The sequence below is a fragment of the Talpa occidentalis genome, unplaced genomic scaffold, assembly GCF_014898055.3.
Source record: "Talpa occidentalis isolate TD23 unplaced genomic scaffold, MPIMG_talOcc4v2.1 talOcc4.7, whole genome shotgun sequence".
NCBI lineage: Eukaryota > Metazoa > Chordata > Mammalia > Eulipotyphla > Talpidae > Talpa > Talpa occidentalis.
In genome coordinates this window covers 15,304,250-15,322,792 of record NW_023605083.1, presented here as the reverse complement: position 1 = coordinate 15,322,792, position 18,543 = coordinate 15,304,250, and the positions used below count along the sequence as shown (strand labels likewise).

The 18,543-nt window shown below is 43.9% G+C and overlaps 1 protein-coding gene across 7 annotated transcripts in view; it reads right to left on the bottom strand.

Moving 5' to 3' along the window:
• Positions 1–12,433, bottom strand: part of NFIB (nuclear factor I B) — a 233,137-nt gene extending 220,704 nt beyond the window's left edge. For 6 of the 7 annotated variants that reach the window (XM_037494564.2, XM_054689684.1, XM_037494563.2 and 3 more), the window contains exons 1-2: positions 11,787–12,433; positions 5,175–5,706 (exon numbers count right to left, since the gene is read on the bottom strand). In XM_037494564.2, coding sequence (XP_037350461.2) covers positions 5,175–5,706; positions 11,787–11,816 — 562 coding nt within the window. In that variant the 5' untranslated portion in view covers positions 11,817–12,433. Of the gene's footprint in view, positions 1–5,174; positions 5,707–11,012; positions 11,303–11,786 lie in introns of those variants that run through there. The other variant, XM_054689688.1, reaches the window with a different exon arrangement.
• Between the last annotated feature and the right edge of the window lie 6,110 nt (positions 12,434–18,543).

Here is an 18,543-nt window from a genome sequence, read left to right as displayed (position 1 = left end):
GTTCCCACAAAGGTCTCATTAAGCCCAGGAGTAAGACAAACCAATAAGAGCCCTTCTTTATCTGGTGAACTGCATGTGAGCCAGAATGCAAACAAATGAGCACTAGAGTTCATGAGTTCAGTTAAGGACAGGATGCTAGATGGGAAAGCTTAACAGTGTTCCCCTAAGTCAAACATGCCTTCAGAGTACTGTTCCTCCATACAAACGTATGCCCTCTGACCATTTCATAATGCAAGCACACCAAATCACCCTAGAGATCAGCCTCATTTGAGCAAATAATGAAAGCTTAGTTTCCCCCATAATGGGAAATACCTGCAAATGAAGTGAAATTTATTAAAATGTTAAAATGTGCTGTCAGCTTGCAGACAATTATCTACTTAAGCTTTCCATAAAGAAATAATTGTTACCCAAAAGGCTTCTAAAAGTAACTTTTAGGAGGAAAGGAAGAAAGAGGAAAATAATTCTTAGCGTTTGCTTCCTCACTAATGATAGATGACAACCAGGAAGGATTCTATTTCAAAAACAATAATAATCATTACAACTTCCCCTGTAAACAAGGCACATTTTTCACAACTTCAGAATGTTCCTCCCTGATCATAACATTTAACAACACAATGAAGATGCCATTCAAGAATGGATCACAGTTTTAAGAGTTCAACAAGGCTAAAGGGTACTCCTCATGACAGCCAGGAGGGGTTTCTGGATACTCCCTAGCTCTCCAAAACATGTTTAATAAGAGTGCAAAGCACAGTCCAAAGATCAGTGAGACCAACTCAGTTTAAACTAATCTCTTAAATTCATGACAACAGTTACTATCTCCTGAGATCTTTAAACTCCTTTCTTAGAGGTGTGGACCTCTCTTTCTTCAAAACCCTCCTCTGCCTAAGAGAAATCGCAGCCCCCTGACCTTACACACCCGGCCTTTCTTCCCCTTCACACAGGGCCGGGCCTGGGGACTCAAGGCCTCCCAAAGGCCAGACTCCATTCTGTGCGGCCCTTTGGGTAGAACTGCTAATCCTTCTTATTAATTAAGGAGATAATGGTGGTTAACCGGAAAGCAATATTAATGCTAACTATCTAGGAAACTTCAACCAAAATTATTTTAGCCTTTTGATTGTTTTTCCTGGTGTGCAGAATTGTGCTCTGAGAATTTGGCAACATTTTGATGCAGAATTGAGGAATTCGGCAATGACTGATTTATATCAGACATTAACACACAGATTTCCTCATTAAGGTTTTTTTTTTTTTTTTTTTTCCTTAGCATTTACACTGTTACACATTACTAACTAGAAAGAAAAGCAAGGTCTTCTCTCAATGTGTTACTCTAAAATTTGGAAGTGTGGAAACTGAGGGAACTAAACATTGCATAAGAAATAAGCAGGGATGTGCCTGAATGCACCAAGTCAGTCATGACGAATGCATTTCTTATCACTACATTCGGCTTGTCCTCCACACCCTTCTCATAGCACACCCGGCATCCTAGAGTACATTTATGGCCCAGGAAGGTGTGTTGTGCAAGGCTTGCCTGGTTTGTGTTTTGTTTTGTTTTGCTTTGCTTTCATGAATGCAATAACAAAGACAATATGGGGAATAGGTACCACCTGCCCAAGAATCATTGGCTATCTTTAATATCTTTGGGAAAAATGGAGGCCACTTTAGAACTAATTTTTCCTTTAAGCTGTCACAGTCTTTTAAAAATATATATCTTTTTTTAAAAAGGAAGGGTTTTATATTAGCTAAGGTTTGCTGCAGCAAACAAGCAAGCAGCTTTCATTCAGAGATTGTCAAAAACTTTCCAGTGTGCCCACTGCAATGCGGATGCCAACCAACGAATCAAAGGCATTCAGCAACTAGACAAAGAGGGTCTGATGCCAACCTCGGTGCCACTGGCAACCATTATTGGCATCAAGCACAGTGTCTGCCTTTTTTTTCCCCTCGCCTGGCACTTCACAAACAAAATGGCGGTTCTTGTAGCAACGAAACAGCCGAAGCGCAGCCCTCTGAATCAATAACGTCAAATGATTTTATGGATTTAAACACAGTTGCTCCCAAATAATGTGTATGTTTTAGGTAAAATGGGGGCTATATAATTTTATCAATGATTATATCGAACATGACCCTTTACTAAAGTAGAGGAATAGAAAAATGGGCTGAATTGCGGTCAACCAGGCTATATGCATAGAAGAAGCTGAATAACAAAGAGATTTAGCTTTAAAGAGAAGACTGCCTTGCGGCCATGTGATGCAAAAGTCTAATGATCTGGATATCAAAAATGATTTCAAAATGCATACATTTTTTCCCAAAACCATATCAGATGCAGATGTAGCACTATAGCTTGTGTCTAAGACCTAGTAACTCTTCCCACATTTCAAAAAAGATGAGGCTGCTGGGCATAAAGAAAAAAAAAAGTGTGGGTTGAACCAAAAAAGAAAGAGGGAAAAAAGGAAAGCAGAGGAAGTTGGTCAACAATGGAACTTTATTACATGTTGGTCTGTATATCCTCCAGAAGAGATGCATTTGTGATCTTGTATAAATAACTAAGAGGACTATTGACATTTCTAGATCTGGAAATTGTCAATATATTGTAACATCACTCCACACTGCAATGCGGATGCCAACTAACAAATCACAGGCATCCTGAGCTAAACAAAGAGGGTCTGATGCCAATCCTGGTGCCAGTGGCAACCATCTTTGGCATTCTCTCTGTTCTTTCTCATGTTTTCCTCCCAGTCCTTTAGAAGTGGGGCGAGAGAAAAAGGGGGGGAAAGGTAATTTTGTTGCTCATTCTGTTGCAAACATCACATTTTTCTTTTCTAATTTTTCTTTCATGTTTTTCTTGATACTTCTTCACCTAATTTATAAAACACACTTAAGTGGGTTTTCATGTACTTAGAGGAGAAATTAAAAGTGGTAATGGGCGATACGCAGCCTTCTGATTGACTACAGACTTATCTGTTAAATGCCTTCTTTAATCAACTGCACCACGGAACGACATAATTAACCTACACCCCCCTACCCCCAACCCCCCAAAAGATAGGTTTTGAAAAAGGAGAAACACAAAAGCATCCTGATGTGACTTTTTCAAAAAAGAACCAACAGATGTTAAGAAGAGATGATGTACTGGCAGGTAGCAGAGGATACAAATGAGACGCGCAGGGTAAAATAATGAAAAGTTCTTACAATGCAGACCATTGAAGCAACAACAAAATCAATGTTTGATCTGAACACATGGTCTCCGAGAGTTGCACAAAACTTTATGATTATCATGACCGATGGTGCAATGCAGAAGGCAGTTAGGCAGTTTTCTTCCTTCAATCTATCTTCACAAATCCAAAGGATAAGTTTTTATTGTCAGTTCATCAACCAAGGGAGTTGGCTGCCTGCCCCAGGAGTGAATGTACCTGCAGGCACACCTCAAGGACTAGCCTCCAAGCAAGTTAAAATGGGAGCAACAGTGAGGTGATTGCAAATCTTCCCTCTCTGCACTGAAAAGTGGGTCTGCACATGACCCACTTTTAAAACTTTACTTGCAGCCTTGACTTCTACAACACAGTTGCAGCACATTTACCATCACTCCAACAAAAAATACACAGCCCACCTTAAAATGTTGCTTCCCAGACAGCTGTCAATGGAATTAAGTGTCATGTGTTAATGAGCTTTTATTTTAGGACCTACAGGGTGAAATTATATTTTTCTTCAAACCATTACTATTTGGATGTTAATTTTTTAAATGCATGAAAATAGTAAATGCAGTTTTTCATTAAAAAAAATACTTTTTCCATGTATATGATGGCCAGCACCATTATTTAAAATCAAATTAAAACTTTTAAAGTGACATTTAAGCGTAGCTCTAAAACTGTATGAAGGAAATAGAAGACAAAATGGCCATAAGTATCTAGTTTTCTGATAATTTCCGAGCGATCATAAAGTTCATAGCAATTTATTAAATCCCACATTTATATAACAAACATCAGATAACTGTCTGCCACCTGGCTATCTGCAGGCCATTTCCACTACCACCAGGCCAAGTTAGGAAATGACCCACCATCTGCGGCAGATCAAACTTCAGTCCACTTTTGGTATGCTCTTTTTTTTAAAATGATGTTTTACTATGGACTGTTGTGACTATAAGGACATCAATATTCTGACACATTCATTTGAAGAAAAGAAATTTTCACCTACTCAAGTAAATGTATATTAAGAAAACTGAAAACAACAAGAAAGCATATTTCATGAACTCAAAAAATAGTCAGAAAACATACAACCTTTTTTCTTTTTTGAATTATTCAGGCAGCATTTACATCATTCTCTTTATCAAGTATTTTTTTTTTAAATAGGTATGGTATGCGGTTACTGCATTCTTTATGAGATTTATTTTAAACCAGTGTAACCAGTCCACTTTCTGTTTTTGTTCTGTAATGTTCTGTAAGAAGAGCTGCGACTTTTTCTCCTCAGTAAGTTTTATGGAATTTACATTCAAGTAAACTAACAATATTTATGTGTGTTCCCAAATCACTCTGGGAAAACATGATAACATAAACTATTTAAACAAGAACTATAATCCATTCAATCTACAGTGAATATTACATAATCAAAAGTAGGTGTTGATAGAAATATTTAAATTAAATAAATCTAGGGCTACCTAACATATACTTTCTGACTGTGGCTATCTCAAGGATTTTGTACTGGAAAACATTAATTCTATCTCAGTGCAACAGCACTAGATTTGCGAACAAAGTTCATCTGCCTCGCTAATTAAGGCTAACACAAAGAGTATTAAAGAGTATTTTGACTGTTCATAAATAAAGTCACATTTTCAAATTGGGAAAAGATAAGTAGATGCAAGGAATGTAACCTAAGACAAAAAGTGAAGTGTAATAAACTCTATTTTTAGATTATTCTGTGTCTCTGAAATCATACATAATTTCAAAGACATGTGAAAACGCATCTCTTTGTGGTCTTTAAATATTCACACCTAGCCAGGTCTGAAAGGTTCATGTCTATTTCCATGGCTTGCACATGGCAGTGGACCTGTGAGTGGAAGCGGGCACGCCACTCTACCCAGAGTGGGGAAAAGAGACCTAGGGGCCTTGAGCCATCTAACCCGAGCCAGAAATTCCGTATATACGTGGGCAGTGTATGCCGTGCGAGAAGAAAGAACAATCTGCTCCTACCTTGCTCCTGCACGTAGTATGCCAAAAACAAATCAAGCTCCTTAACTGATACTGTGATATGATGTGGCTGGACACAAAGTGCTGGGTTTGTGCAATGTGGGGATTTCATGAGCCGCTCTCCATCGGTACTTTCCAAGGGGATGCCTTTGAACAGGATCACCATGACTAGATCCAGACGCCAGACTTTGTCTGCCTGTCGCAGGCAGTCGATTCTCCTAATCTTACCCTTCTGGTCTGGATTGGATAAGACACAGCACGGATGCTTCTTGCCAGTTACGGTGAGCACAAAGTCCTCTCGGTACTCCTGGCGGATATCTTTGCGCAGTTTGGCCAGGAGCCTGGATGCCCACTTCTGTTTGATTTCAGGCTTTTCGCTGAGAAGCTCATCTTTGACTGCTCTTTCTTCATCCTTTGACATTCGCTTCTCATGCTTTTTAAAGTACTTGCGTTTCCGAGCCTGCAGGTTGAACCAAGTATAGGCGATTGCACGGACATGTGGAAGTAGTGCCTCGATGAATGGGTGAAATTCATCCTGTGGAAAACACGGGGAGAAAGACGACACACATACTCTGTTTAGTTTGAAAAGCTCAAAATATGAGACCACAATCCATTCCACATCAGTACAAAAAGTTAGGCAGAAAAAAATTACGCTCTTTTTCTTATTCAAAATTATCAATAGAGCAGGATCAGAGGAAAATTAAGTATTCCAGGCTGCCCCCTTTCCATCAAAATTCACAGGTTTATTCTCCCTCCTAAAAAGAAAATAAGGTTTATATTTGTATTTCCACTCTGGCCCCATCCCCCTCAGTCCCACCATGCATCCACATTCTTTAAAACCTAAACAGCCAAGGTACTTGGTACCTAATTTAATATTTAAATATTTGATTGACCAACTAACACTAAGCAGTACCATTTTACAAAGAACACAGTGAGAATTTTTTTTAATCGGAGCAGAGCTGTTCAGAAGGCAGGAGCGATGCCACAGTTCATTTCTCTTCTCTGTGGCACAGAAACACAAAGCGTATAGATGCTCAGTGTAATGCCACACAGTTCCCGCTTTTGGAGCATGCTCTCAGCAAGAGGCTGCTGGTGGCACAAAGAGCATGCGCCATTAAACTTGATCCATTTTCTTATCAAACGTCCAACATTCCAACACTGAAACAGCACCATTCCAAGAGTGGTAACTAGAGAAACCGGTATACAGCGAGGGAAAGTGGGCAAAGGACACAGCCGGTCCTATCAGTGTCCTGAACAGAAGGTTTCCATACTTTGAGCAGTGGATTCTCTTCCTTACCACCACCACTAGCCCCCACACACACACACACACACACACACACTCTCTCTCACACTCGTGCTCACACTCCCACACTCTCTCACAGATATACACACTCCTCGCATTTTTAAATTAAAGTTTTTAAAGTTGAAAACAAAAATCGGATTAATGTTCTTCCAGCAGCTTTCCTATAGAAACTGAAGCCCCACAGAGTCAGTTAATTTGTTAACCGATCACAAGAGTATGGCAATTATTCTAAACCCCTTAAAAATCAATCTGAGGTGAACAATGAAAAATGGCAACTTGGCACCAACTTTACATTCTTTGTGTCTCTGCATGCGGTGGCAGGGTGACACCAAGAGTGCACCGCTGGTCACTTACTGCTTCTGTGGAATCAATACAATTCATCTGCTATGTATATGCATTCTCAGACAGGAGTGTGGGTGTACATATGCATGTGCTTGTGAATTACACGTGGACAATTGTATAGAATCCAGTCTTTTACTCGAGTGTTTAGGCGTCTGCCTTTTTCCTGCCTCTTTCATAGGAGCCTATTTTAAGGGAGGGAGGCAGCAAATAGGGGAAGATAATCTTTACCTACAGATATTTCAAGTTACTTCCCAAAGCAGTCACTGTCTCATTACTTCTTGCCATAGGTAAAACCTGTCTCCTGTCTCTTAAGACCAGGCCTATTGCCGGTCAGAGAAAGAGCTTCACATCCTGTGCATGCACCCTGGGTGTGTGCCATAAGCCAGGATCTGAAGCAAATGAGACCTTCCACCACAGTCACTTTTCTGGTCACACTGACTATATTGTTACCCTGATCACAAAAATAACTTTTTTCTAACTGATCATATCCCAAGTTAGGATTTACATACTAGTGTTAGTCACCCTGAATACTGTGGAATAAATTCTATTTCATCAGCAGGCTGATGAAGTCCATGAAGTATCTATCGATGATGAAAGTACAACTAAGGGAAACTAAACAAAGAAGGTATCCCAAAAAATCCCATGTAATTATGAATCAATTTTTAATATGAAATTCAAAGTTTCAACACTAAAGACGGAGCGCGGCACATTAGCAGTTTGCAATTCAGACATGGAAGAGGTGTATGTCCTAGCCAATCAATAATGCAGCTATCAAGTGTTTTAACATATTGCCGAAAAATGTTCCCACAGCTGAATAAGTGTAAATCAAAATTTTATAACAATACAGAATACAGATGATTACATCACAGTATGAGGCATAACCAAGTGCCATAGAGGAAATCATTAAACCGATCAGTAGTTTCCAGCAGAGATTTGAACAATTCGGTTACTATTCGAGCACATTAAACTAGGCCATGGAAAGAGTTAAACCACAATCTGTTCTTTGTGTGGGAAGGCAGCCCTGCTCACAGCAACCACAGCCCATGATAAGACCTCCTATCTCCATACACTTTCTGATGCCATGCTTTTAGCTTTCTCTGTAACTACAAAAACTTTGTTTATTCCCCTTTAAAATACTTGCAGAAGGAAACCTGCTCAAGGAAATATGGACTTAAACGCGCTTTGGGGACTCAGTTCTTATAATCTGACTTTTGCTATGATTTATTGACATGATCAAAAAACACACATATATACCGTCGTAAACTAAAAACTTGGGAATGTAAAGAGTACATATAAGGGGGAGCTTTTTCTGACTCATTATACCCTTGCCACGCTTTTTGAAAATGCAACGTTATTTTAATAAATATCAAGCAACGCAGTAACTTAAGTACTTATATCCTTAAGTACTATGTTCAGTGACATTTCATTTTCTTATAAAGACATCAAACATACTTTTGATTCAATTTGTGTTTCAAATCATCTATCATGTAGGAAATTTCAAAATTTTAATAAATTATTTTAAAGTCAAAAATGCAAATCTGAGAGTTGAATTTGGAATTTCTTAGCAAATGCACACAGAAACAATTTTAAGGTTGCCTTGAGTTGTGCCAGAGCTGCCACATAATGTTTTAAAACCTACTTCTTTTTTTCCTTATTGATAAACAGAAGTAGCAAACTTTCTTAGTCCATAAAGTTGCCTTATACATATCTTTAGTGGTTTTACTATTATGTAGATTGCTTTGGAGTGAAATACTTACTTGACAAGGAAACATCCTCAAAAAAATGATAATAAGTGGAGGCTTGCTAAAATCATACATTTCTGTATCAACATGCCTAAAATGTTACCTTCCTAGTGCAATTTTTTTTCTAAGGCAGAGTTACAATATATTTTAATGATTTTGGGTGCTATGACTATGGAGCAACATAACTGTCTTCATCCAAAAAAGAGTGGTTAAGATATTCAAATGTCCTAGTATATAGATCATTAAAATAACACTTTAAACAATCATGAAAAAAATTTTGGAAGCAAGGCATGTTAGTGATCTAAGATCTAATGGCTCTATACTTAGGTAATTTGCCACCCTGCCCTTTCAGAATTTTGATTAAAACACACTGACATGCAGTAATCTTATTTCTTTAGAACTTCCTTTAGTTGAACTAAATTGATAAAATAAGTTACAAATTTCAAATATAAAAGTAAACAGTCCTAATTCCACTAGAAATATTTATTTTTCTTCACAGAAACAATGGTTCACCTGAAAGGGATGGAAAATTAGACTAATACACAGATGGGAGAGTAAAGAGTAGGTGCTTTTAGAGCACCGCTATATAACAATAAACCATTAAAAATGTACCTAAAGAACTTGAAGACAATGAAAGAAAAAGTTCAATGCAATCATACCAAGTGAAAGTTATATTAAGGGTTTACATTATTTCTTAAAAAGCAAATTGACATCATATATGATTCTTAATTTTCTTTTTTATTTATGTTGATGCATAAATACTGATTTATACTGATGTACTAATCCTTTTGCCTAATATTTTGCTAAATAGCAGCTTCAACTTGAGCTCCTTTTGAATTAAGATTCTTTCTAAAACCTAGATACCTATTGCAACAACTGAGACACTTTGTATTTATAAAGTTTTCAACCAGTTAAGAATGTTACTCTGTTTTGTATTTATATAGCCTAAGAAATGTTTTTGCTATAGCTATTAGGCATTGGTAATAGATACAAAGGCAAACTATTGGGTCTGATTAAAAATAAGATAACACCATCACTGTGCCCTTACTCTTGCACACCTTACATTACCTTTCAAGTCCCATACATATCAGTTAAGTCAGCATTCTAAGGCAAAGTTCCTTCTCTAGTATTATAGGCCTTTAATCCTAACATCAGTTTTAATATGTCAACCTAGATCTACATTAGTAAAATAGTAGAGAATATTATTAGTCATTATGAATTAATGTTGGTAAGTAAGGGTCCTTGAACACTAATGAGAGAGCTGAATGATTATGCTGTATAGGCTCCAAATATTCCATATGTCACAACGTTGCAGTATTTAACTTACACGATTTAAGATAAAACTAGTGACTTTTCAATACCTATTTAGAGGAAACTAAAAATGCACTGCAATCACTAGCAAGGTTTCTGAAAGGCCAATATAAATTAGTATAGAACAGCAATCCTTTACAGGTGAGAATAGTGATACAGTACTTTGAAAGCGAAAAGCTCACCTCATTATATTTTATTTGAACTATGTTTCAATAATGATCCCAGAGTATAAATAATAGCAAGTGGATGGATGAGTTTGATCAGAAATAGGGAAAAAAATCTTGCTGGGGGATAACACTAAGGATAACTTTCACAACTAAAGGCAATTCGTTAGTTATACCTGAAACAGTTTCATCATCATATTTACAGGCCATTATTCACAGTTTTAAAAATACAAATAGCTCCGCAACTTATTTTCCCAGTTTTGTTAAATAAAGTGCACATTTTACTTGCTGAAAATAGCCATATCTAAGTTAATCATACTCAGACGCCAAACAAAATATAAACAATAAAAAATGTGTCAGCCAAAAAGCTACAGGACTGTATCCAATCACTGAATAAGCCTTATCATTGTTTTCATCTTCATTCACAATTTATGAATGCCTTAGTCCTTTTGAATCTCAATGACTTGTAATTGTCATACAATTGAAATCTTAATCATTTGTCCATTATAAAAATGCATCGTGGTGATATTAAATTTTAAAAAATTATAACACACCTAAAACTAGGTGACACTTCTTTAATTGCTTGGATATTATGCCAACGTCAAAGAAAATGGCCATCAATTACTAATCGTGACACATCCTCCTAAAAGCTGAAATCAACTGCCCACACCTTTAGAGATTTAAAATTCTGCTTCAAATAACTCTGGGCTAAGACTTTTGGTTAGTTCGTCTATTGCTTAGTTAGCCGGGCGGCTGTGAAAACTACCCCCAGGTAAGTCTGCTCGGTCTGGCCACTTTCACATTTGATAGTCTGGTTGAAAAAGCTCTAAACAGTGTTCTTAAAAAAAAAAAAAAAAAAGTATGGAGCCAGTACTTTATTTCCTCGCATTATCCCTAAAGACTCAGGACTATCTTCAAAGTGAAATTTTTAGAAATTTTAGAAATGACCGTACTTCTCCAGCATTACTTTCTGCCTTACCAGCTACGCCCAAATATCGTCCAACGAACAGGTCTCCCTCCACAAAATGTACATGTTCTAAAAGTCCTTCACGTTCTCCACGACCCACTAACTCGTGTCAACGTAAAGACCGCCTTTGTGGTGTGGTCCCTGGAAGCCTCAAAGTGCGGATCACTGGGACCAGACTTTCAGATCCCCAAAGTAAGCAAAGGAATGGGTCCCCGGACCACAATCTCCGACTCTTTCTCGCTGGTCGCCCGCCCACCGCCTGCAGCGGAGTTTAGAGGCGCCCACCATGACCCGGGCTGGAGTCCCCTTATCCAAGTCCGCTGGTTGTTTATCAGGGCTCAGTCCCCCGGCTAAACCTGCTCTAAAGCCAGAGTCGTCCCCGGGCGCTCGCGCCACCGAGAGGGGCGGCGGGCACTGCGGGCAGGGGCGCCGAGCCGCAGCAGGCGCTCGAAGGGCCTCGCCTGGGGCTGAAGCTCGCGGGCCCGGGCCCTGCCCACCCCCGGCGGCCTCGCCCGGCACAGCCGCCCTGGCAGCGCGCGGGCGCCCGCTCCCCATGTCCAGGGCGCGGGGCTGGGCGCGCGCCGTGGCCGTGGGCGAGGGGCCGCGCGCCGGCTCCCTCTCGCCGCCCCGCGAGCCCCGCCGCAACTCCGGGCCACTTGTGCGTGGGACTGGAGGGTGCGGTGGCGAACCAAAGCCGTTAATTGTCCGCAGACAGGAGCCACAAAACAAAACAAAGGCATTTGGGGGTAGAGAGAGAAAGCTCGAGAGAGCGAGCGAGACATGTACCTGAGTAAGACAGATGGGAGAATACATCATGACTTCGCCTTAAAACGCACTTTCCCGGAGATGCCCAAGAAAATCTTCGAGAAGCAAGAATTTCATCTATTCATTTTACAGTCATCTGAGCCCCGCGATGCGATCAATCAGGACGGGGCTCTGCGCTGGCTCACCGCAACTTCACAACAAACCCAGTCCTCCTTAAATAGCCAAAGATTCAAGTTCACTCGGCGTGCTAGATTTCCCGGGGTGAAATCCAATCTACACTTTTAACCCTCTTGCAGTCCGAGCGCGCTGGCCGTGCTCGCCGAGGCCGCTGCCGCCGCTGGTGTTGCCTGCTTTTCGCCTGGGTTTTGGGGATTTGTTTTCTGTTTTGCAGTTGGTGGTGGTGGTGGGGGCCGGGGGGTGCGCGAAGGTTCGGGGTGGGTCGGATCGGGGTGGTGGTGGTAGGTGGTGAAATGCTTTTTTAAAAAAGGCGGGGAGTGGGGCGCAGGAGACCGGGCGGGCGGGAGAGCGAGGAGAATGTGTCACCGCGCTGGGAAAGTTCAAGGTTACAGCCCCGAGCCCTGCGGCAGGCTCCCGGAGTGGCGATCGCCGGCGAAACTTTGCCGCGAGCCGACCATGTGTGTGCGCGAGGGGGAGCGCGAGCGAGTGCGCGCGGGTGGCGGGGAGCGCGCGGGAGAGGGCCGGGTGGTGGGGGCGGGGTGGGGTGGGGTGGGGTGGGGTGGGGGAGCGGGGAGAGGCCGGGGTGAGGGAGGGGGCGCGAGCGCAGGTCCCCCGGGCGGAAGAGGCGCGCGGCGCGCGGTCCCCGGCTGCAGCCGCCGCCGCGCGGGCTCCTCCACGCCCGCCCGCCCACCGCCTCGCCCCGCGTCTGACCCGGCCGAGCGAGGAGGCTGCTGCTGCTGCCGCCGCTGCCCAGAACCCGGGGGGGATCGGGACGAGCTCCTGAAAAATCCCAAACGTAAAATCCCGCTCTCCCGCTCGGCTCCAAACTCCTCTCTTTTCTGCTCTGGGCTCTTTTTTCCCCTCCCTCTCTCGCTTTCTTTCGTTGCAAAACTTGGAAGTTGAAAAATTCACCGGTTCCACCCTCTGGACCCCGCTCGCGCTCTCTCCAAATCAGACTTAAGGATTGTTTTATTATTTAATTACACAATCATCGCTTTACTCCTCCTCCTGCAAACGCGCATTCCTTTTGCACCAGCCTCTCCACACCCCCCGCCCCCCCACCTTCCCCTCCTCCTTGCTTCTCTCTCTCTCCCTCTCTCTCTCTCTCTCTCTCTCTCTCGCTCCCCGCTCCCCTTCTCTCGCCCTCCCCCCGCCTCGCCCCCCCTTTTTATCTTTCTCTCTCATTTGTTAAAGGTCTCATACCGGTGCGATAGAAGCATGACTTTTTTTTTTTTTTTCCAAATAAATCTTTCCGCCCTTGGACACGTCCCGCACCCTCTCCACACCACCGCACAGACGCGCGCGCACCCCCCGGCAAACCCTCCCTGGTGCAGATATTTCGGGGCTCGCTGCGGACTCTTTAAGCCGCGGGAACATCCGAGTGGGAGCAGCACTGTGCCAGTCTGGGCCCGAGAAAGGAACGAATGGAAAATTCCCTCACACCCAGGCCGCCCCGGGGCCCAGGCTGGGGCGCCGACTCTCGCACCCCGGGCGGGCGCGGTCCGCCCAGCCCGCCGGCCGGAGGGAGGCGCGGGGGGGGGGGCCGAGGAGGCGGGGGACCTGAGTAAACTTGGGCTCAAGTAGTTGGGGCGCGCCGGCGCGGATGGGGGGCGGGGTCCTCCGGGGTCCCCCTGCATGGGTCTGCGCCCCGGGGCCGCCCGGCTTTCGCGGCGCGCCGCGGTCGGCCGCCCTCCCTGGGGTGCCGCGCGCACGTGGCCTCGCTCGGAGCGGGAGGACCGGGCCGAGCCGCAGCCGTCGCCTCCCGGTCTCCCCCTCCCGCGTCCCGCTCGCTCTCCCCGTTCTGCGGCCCCGCTGGCTCGCAACCAATCCCCACTCCCCGGGGCCCGGGGCGCCGGCGGAAAGCGGCGCCCTCCCCGCCGGGGTGCAGGAAGGGCGGGGCCGCGGCGCGCCCGGGGCTGCGGGGCGGGCGGGCGCGCGCGCGCGGGGTGCGTGTGCCGCTGCAGCCCTCCAGAGGCGGCCCGCCCGGGGCCCCGGCACCCGCGCCCGCCAGGGGGGCCCCGCCCCCGTGCAGGCCGCGAGCCGCAGCCCCGAGTGAATGAACTTGATTTCGGGTGTCTGCAGGGCGGCGAGGTGCTTCGCACCCGTTCTGCACACACGCACACCCCCCCCCCCAAATTCCGGCTTTCGACGAGAGGTGGGAAGGGAAGAGACTTAGAAGCAAAGGCTGTCCAGACAATGGAGGAAAAAAAAAAGTGAGTGCAGGGGCTCCGCGTCTGCCCAGCCGGTGCCGGCGAGGGAGGTCGCGGGGCTGCGGCCGCCTGGGGCGCACACTGCCCCATCCCCAGGGCGCCTCTCCCCCGCTTCCAAACGGTGGGGTATTTCGGGGAGTTCTCCGACTCCCTTTCGCCTTTTCCTCTCTTCTTCCTCCCTCTCGATCTCCCCTCCCACCCCAACTTTCTCCTCTCGGCCTCTCAGGCGAATGCCCACCGACTCCCCCTCACTCCCCCCAGCGCACCCGAAGGAACCAGTGACTTTTTCCTTCACCAAGTGGGAGTTATCCACATCAAGCATTTCACAACGACACATCAAGAAAAGTAGGCAGGTTCAAGTCAACCATGAAATGGTCACTTTTTAACCCCGTCCTGTCCTCATTAGGGAAATGCTCAAACACAGTCCGTTTTCAAAGAGCGCTCTTAATGAGGCGAGCTTGCCAAGTCCACCAGCTGCAGCCCCCGTAAACCCAGGGCCCAAAGGAAGAAAGGCGCTGGGGGTGGGGAGTTGGGGAGGCCGGACCGAGGGGCTGGGGGGGCTGCGGAGGATCTGGGAAGACAGGTAAAGCGGGGGGAAATTTCAAGAACCACCCCCCACCTCCCGGAGGTACCCCTTTAGGGCACACCCCACTGGGAGTCGCCTCCCTGCCCCGCCCCCTCCCCTGGCAAACCCTCCTGTCTGCGTTCTGCGGACGTTCATTTCCTTTGTGTGGGTCATTTCTTATTTTGTGAAAAGCCAGGATAAATTTGACAGTCTTTCTAGATGAAAGAAATGAAGTGACAGTCGGGGTGAAGCCAAATAAATAGTCATTTCTCTCTCCAAAAAATTTAGGCAATCTCATCTTAGGCTTTTTTTTTTTTTTTTTTTTTAAATCCCAGCGCCTTACTTTGTACTGCACTTTAGGCTGCATCCTTTTTCTCACCCTCACACTGGAGTCTGCGGGGAGGGGGCGGGGAAGCGCGACTGATAATACCAGCTTTAACTACTGGAGTTTCCCTTTGAACAAATATTCAATTTAACTGGAGTTAATTTACCATAAAAGACATTCCCCTTGGCACGAATGCACTCATGTCCTTGAACACACCTCTTTGAATGCCTGGACTCTCACAGAAGCCATTATATTTAGGGGTCCCTTTAAAAACCTAGCGCCCATCTCTCTTTTTTCTCCCGCCCTCCCTTCCTCTCCTCCTCCTCACCACATCACCCCCAGTGAAATCCTGGCACCCAGAGAGCTCGCCTTTCAGCCAGAGATCCCAGAACCAGCCGCTGTCCCCTGGCAAAGAGGCCCAGTGCTAAGCCCTGGGCAAGTGTCTCCAGACATCCTTGCCCCTCCTCCTTATTCCTTTCCCTTTCCAACAGAAACCATTTCCTTTTGCTCTAAAACTAGGCTGCATCCAAAAGTTTTCACAAGCTTAAAAATGAAAAATTGACAACTATTACACAGAAGAGCCCACAAAAGCGGCAGCAGCAGCAGGGGTGAAGAAGCAACAACAGATCCAGGTAAGACCCCAGCACAGTGAAGCTGTCTGGGTCCTCCCAGGCCTATCACTTAGGGGTTCAAGTCTCTTTCAGGTGTTCCATGTGTGCAGGACAGGTATGACTGGGCTCAGTGCGATGAGCTTGGAGGATGCTTGGTAGTTTGGGATTTTGATTTGATTCCAAGAAAAGGGAAAATGAGAAAGGAATAATGAGGAGGTAGAGTAAGCCAAAAGTGAGGGAAGAGTGAGCAACAGAAATTCTGGAAGGGCTTATGGTGCCTCAGTTTACATGATTCTCACTGTCCTCTCAGGCCTGAAGCCCTGGTTGGGAGGGCTGACACCACACAAAACACTGCTTCTTATCCAGTCAATGCCAAGGTAACTGCAAACCTTCTCAGGGTGCAGTCTGTGGAGCTGTTCGTGGAGGGACCTGTGGGTTTGGACTGGGGAGACACCTGGCTTCTCTCAGCACAACTTGTGGACTCTCTCTGCTTTGAGAAATGACATGCTTTAAAAATCCCAGGTAGAAAAGTAGAGAAGACATGAGCAAGTACATATATTTCATTCATCACCCCCACCTCCATGTCTGCCATGGTTTTAAGAGTGGTTTTAGAGTATCTCTGGAAAACTTGTGAATGGGTCAAACACTTCTTAGACTTGGGTACTTCCCTGTCCAAAACTCTCTTTCTCCTCTCACTCCCACCTGGGCCAGTTTCATTCACCCCAAAAATAACTAGAGAAAAGTGAAGGGTTTCTGCAGCAGGGAAACGTGATATTTCAGAATTCCTAAAGATCTCCCTGGATCAGCTTATTATCCTGCCACCTTAAAGGGAAAAAGTTTCTTTTCTGACAGATACTTTATGAATTTCAAGAAGAAATGCCAGTGCTTCCATGACTGGATTTTTCAAAACCCAGTTAGATATTTGAAATATTAAGCAATGTTACCCAATTGGCTCCTTTCACTGACCTCCAGAGAGGAGTTTGACCTCTCAGCTCTCTTCTAATGCTGATTTTTCTTTTAACCTTTCTCCCATCTAAAGAAACTTGGTAACAGGTTGCAAATCCTGGGCAGTTTAGAGACAGGTTTCTTAGAGCTTAACAAAGCTGTCATTTTCAATACACCCGATGGCTTTTTTTCTAGTTCTTGCATGTGATTTGAGGGGACCCTCAGCAACTCCATAGCCCTGGCTGCATCGCCAATATCAATATTTTAAAACTAAATACAAAAGAGACAGATGACCTCCTGACCCCAGGAGCCTGACTGCAAAATATTGAGTATCCACTAAGCCATCTTAGACCTTTCCTTCTTGCAAAATGAACCACAAAAATCATACATGTGTAGCCTGGAAAATACAAGGTTATATCCACAAGCAGGAATACCAAAAATCCATTTGAAAACACATATAAGCAACCAACAAGTACTGAATTTGCCTGCACTTGATGGGAATTGCAAAATCATGCCCAGTTCTCTCAACCCTTAAACTACTATTGTCAAATTAGGGTAGCAATTTTTCTCTACTAGAAAAGTCAGAACCGGTGAGTTTCCCCACCCACCCCACCTCCCCCACCCCCATTGCCAGCTCTTTGACTTTCACTGAAACAAATAAATAACCCTGGACTTTTCCCCTCTCCTCTGGGAGCTGTTTGGTGTCCCCTGAGGACAAAACTAAATGAGAAAAATGACGCTGTTAATAATGTTGCTGCTGAATGCCTGTACTCGACTGTTGAAAAAAAGAAGCCGCCCCACTAAGTATGTCTACATTTCGGGCACATTTACAAGCAAGGAATGAATCTGAACACCGACTGGGCCCGAGCCCTCCATTAAGGTTAGCAGGTTTCCACCTCTCTATAAAGATGAGGCCAGTTCAACAACCGAGTCCCAACTTCTGAAGACATTTGCTCCCTACATTATTTCAGCATTTACTGTAACTTTTGCCTGATTTATGTTAAACTATGAAAATCATAGTAACAATGGCCTCGCTCCACTCACAATACTACAGAAGTTACATATGCTCTCACAGTATCTTCTCTGCTGATACTGAGAGTTATAGTTCTTGTCCTTATGCAAAATAGCTGAACTTTAAAATAAAACTATATATACTATCATTTTATTTCTCCATGTAAATTAGCTTTTGTTACCCACACCACATGCCTTTGTGACATAAAAACATCATATATAAAGAGATGTTCAGAAAGCTTTATCCAAAATGACGAAGTACTCTCTACCTTATGTATTAAAAAGTATAAGTGCAAACCAACTCAAACCTTCTTCCCCTTCTCAAATTCTTCCTTTGAAAACTGCAAGTCTGTTCAAAAATCAAAACAATTCATGACAACAAAATTGTGCCTTTTCACTTTCAAATTAAAATTTAGCAAACAATTGCATAATTACCAGGAGCAAAGACAAACAATTGAGCCTATGCAAACTATATGTTTGGTAAATGTTCTCTCTGAAATATTTTAACAACACAGTAAATTCATAAATCTCAAAGCAATGATATTGTCAAGTTGTGTGATGTCACAAACTCCAAAAGCAAAGTTACAGATGTCCTGATAGCACATTCACTCATATTTATGCTGCTGCTCAGTCTGACTATATTAAAATTAAATAGATGCTAGAGAATAAAAAGAATTAATTTTGGACATCAAACACTGAAACTGCTAGAGAATAAAAAGAATCAATTTTGGACATCAAACACTGAAACTGTCACCATTTTTTTTTTTTTTTTGCATGAAACACTCAGCTAATCAATTTCCTATTAAAACAGCTTTCAACAATACTCAGCTTTAAAATTCATCGGGGCCAGTAAAACCCAGTGCACAAGAATGCAGTCCCAACCACCACGGATAATTACCCTTCTAATACTTTTATTGCCCAAGCACTTTTCCTG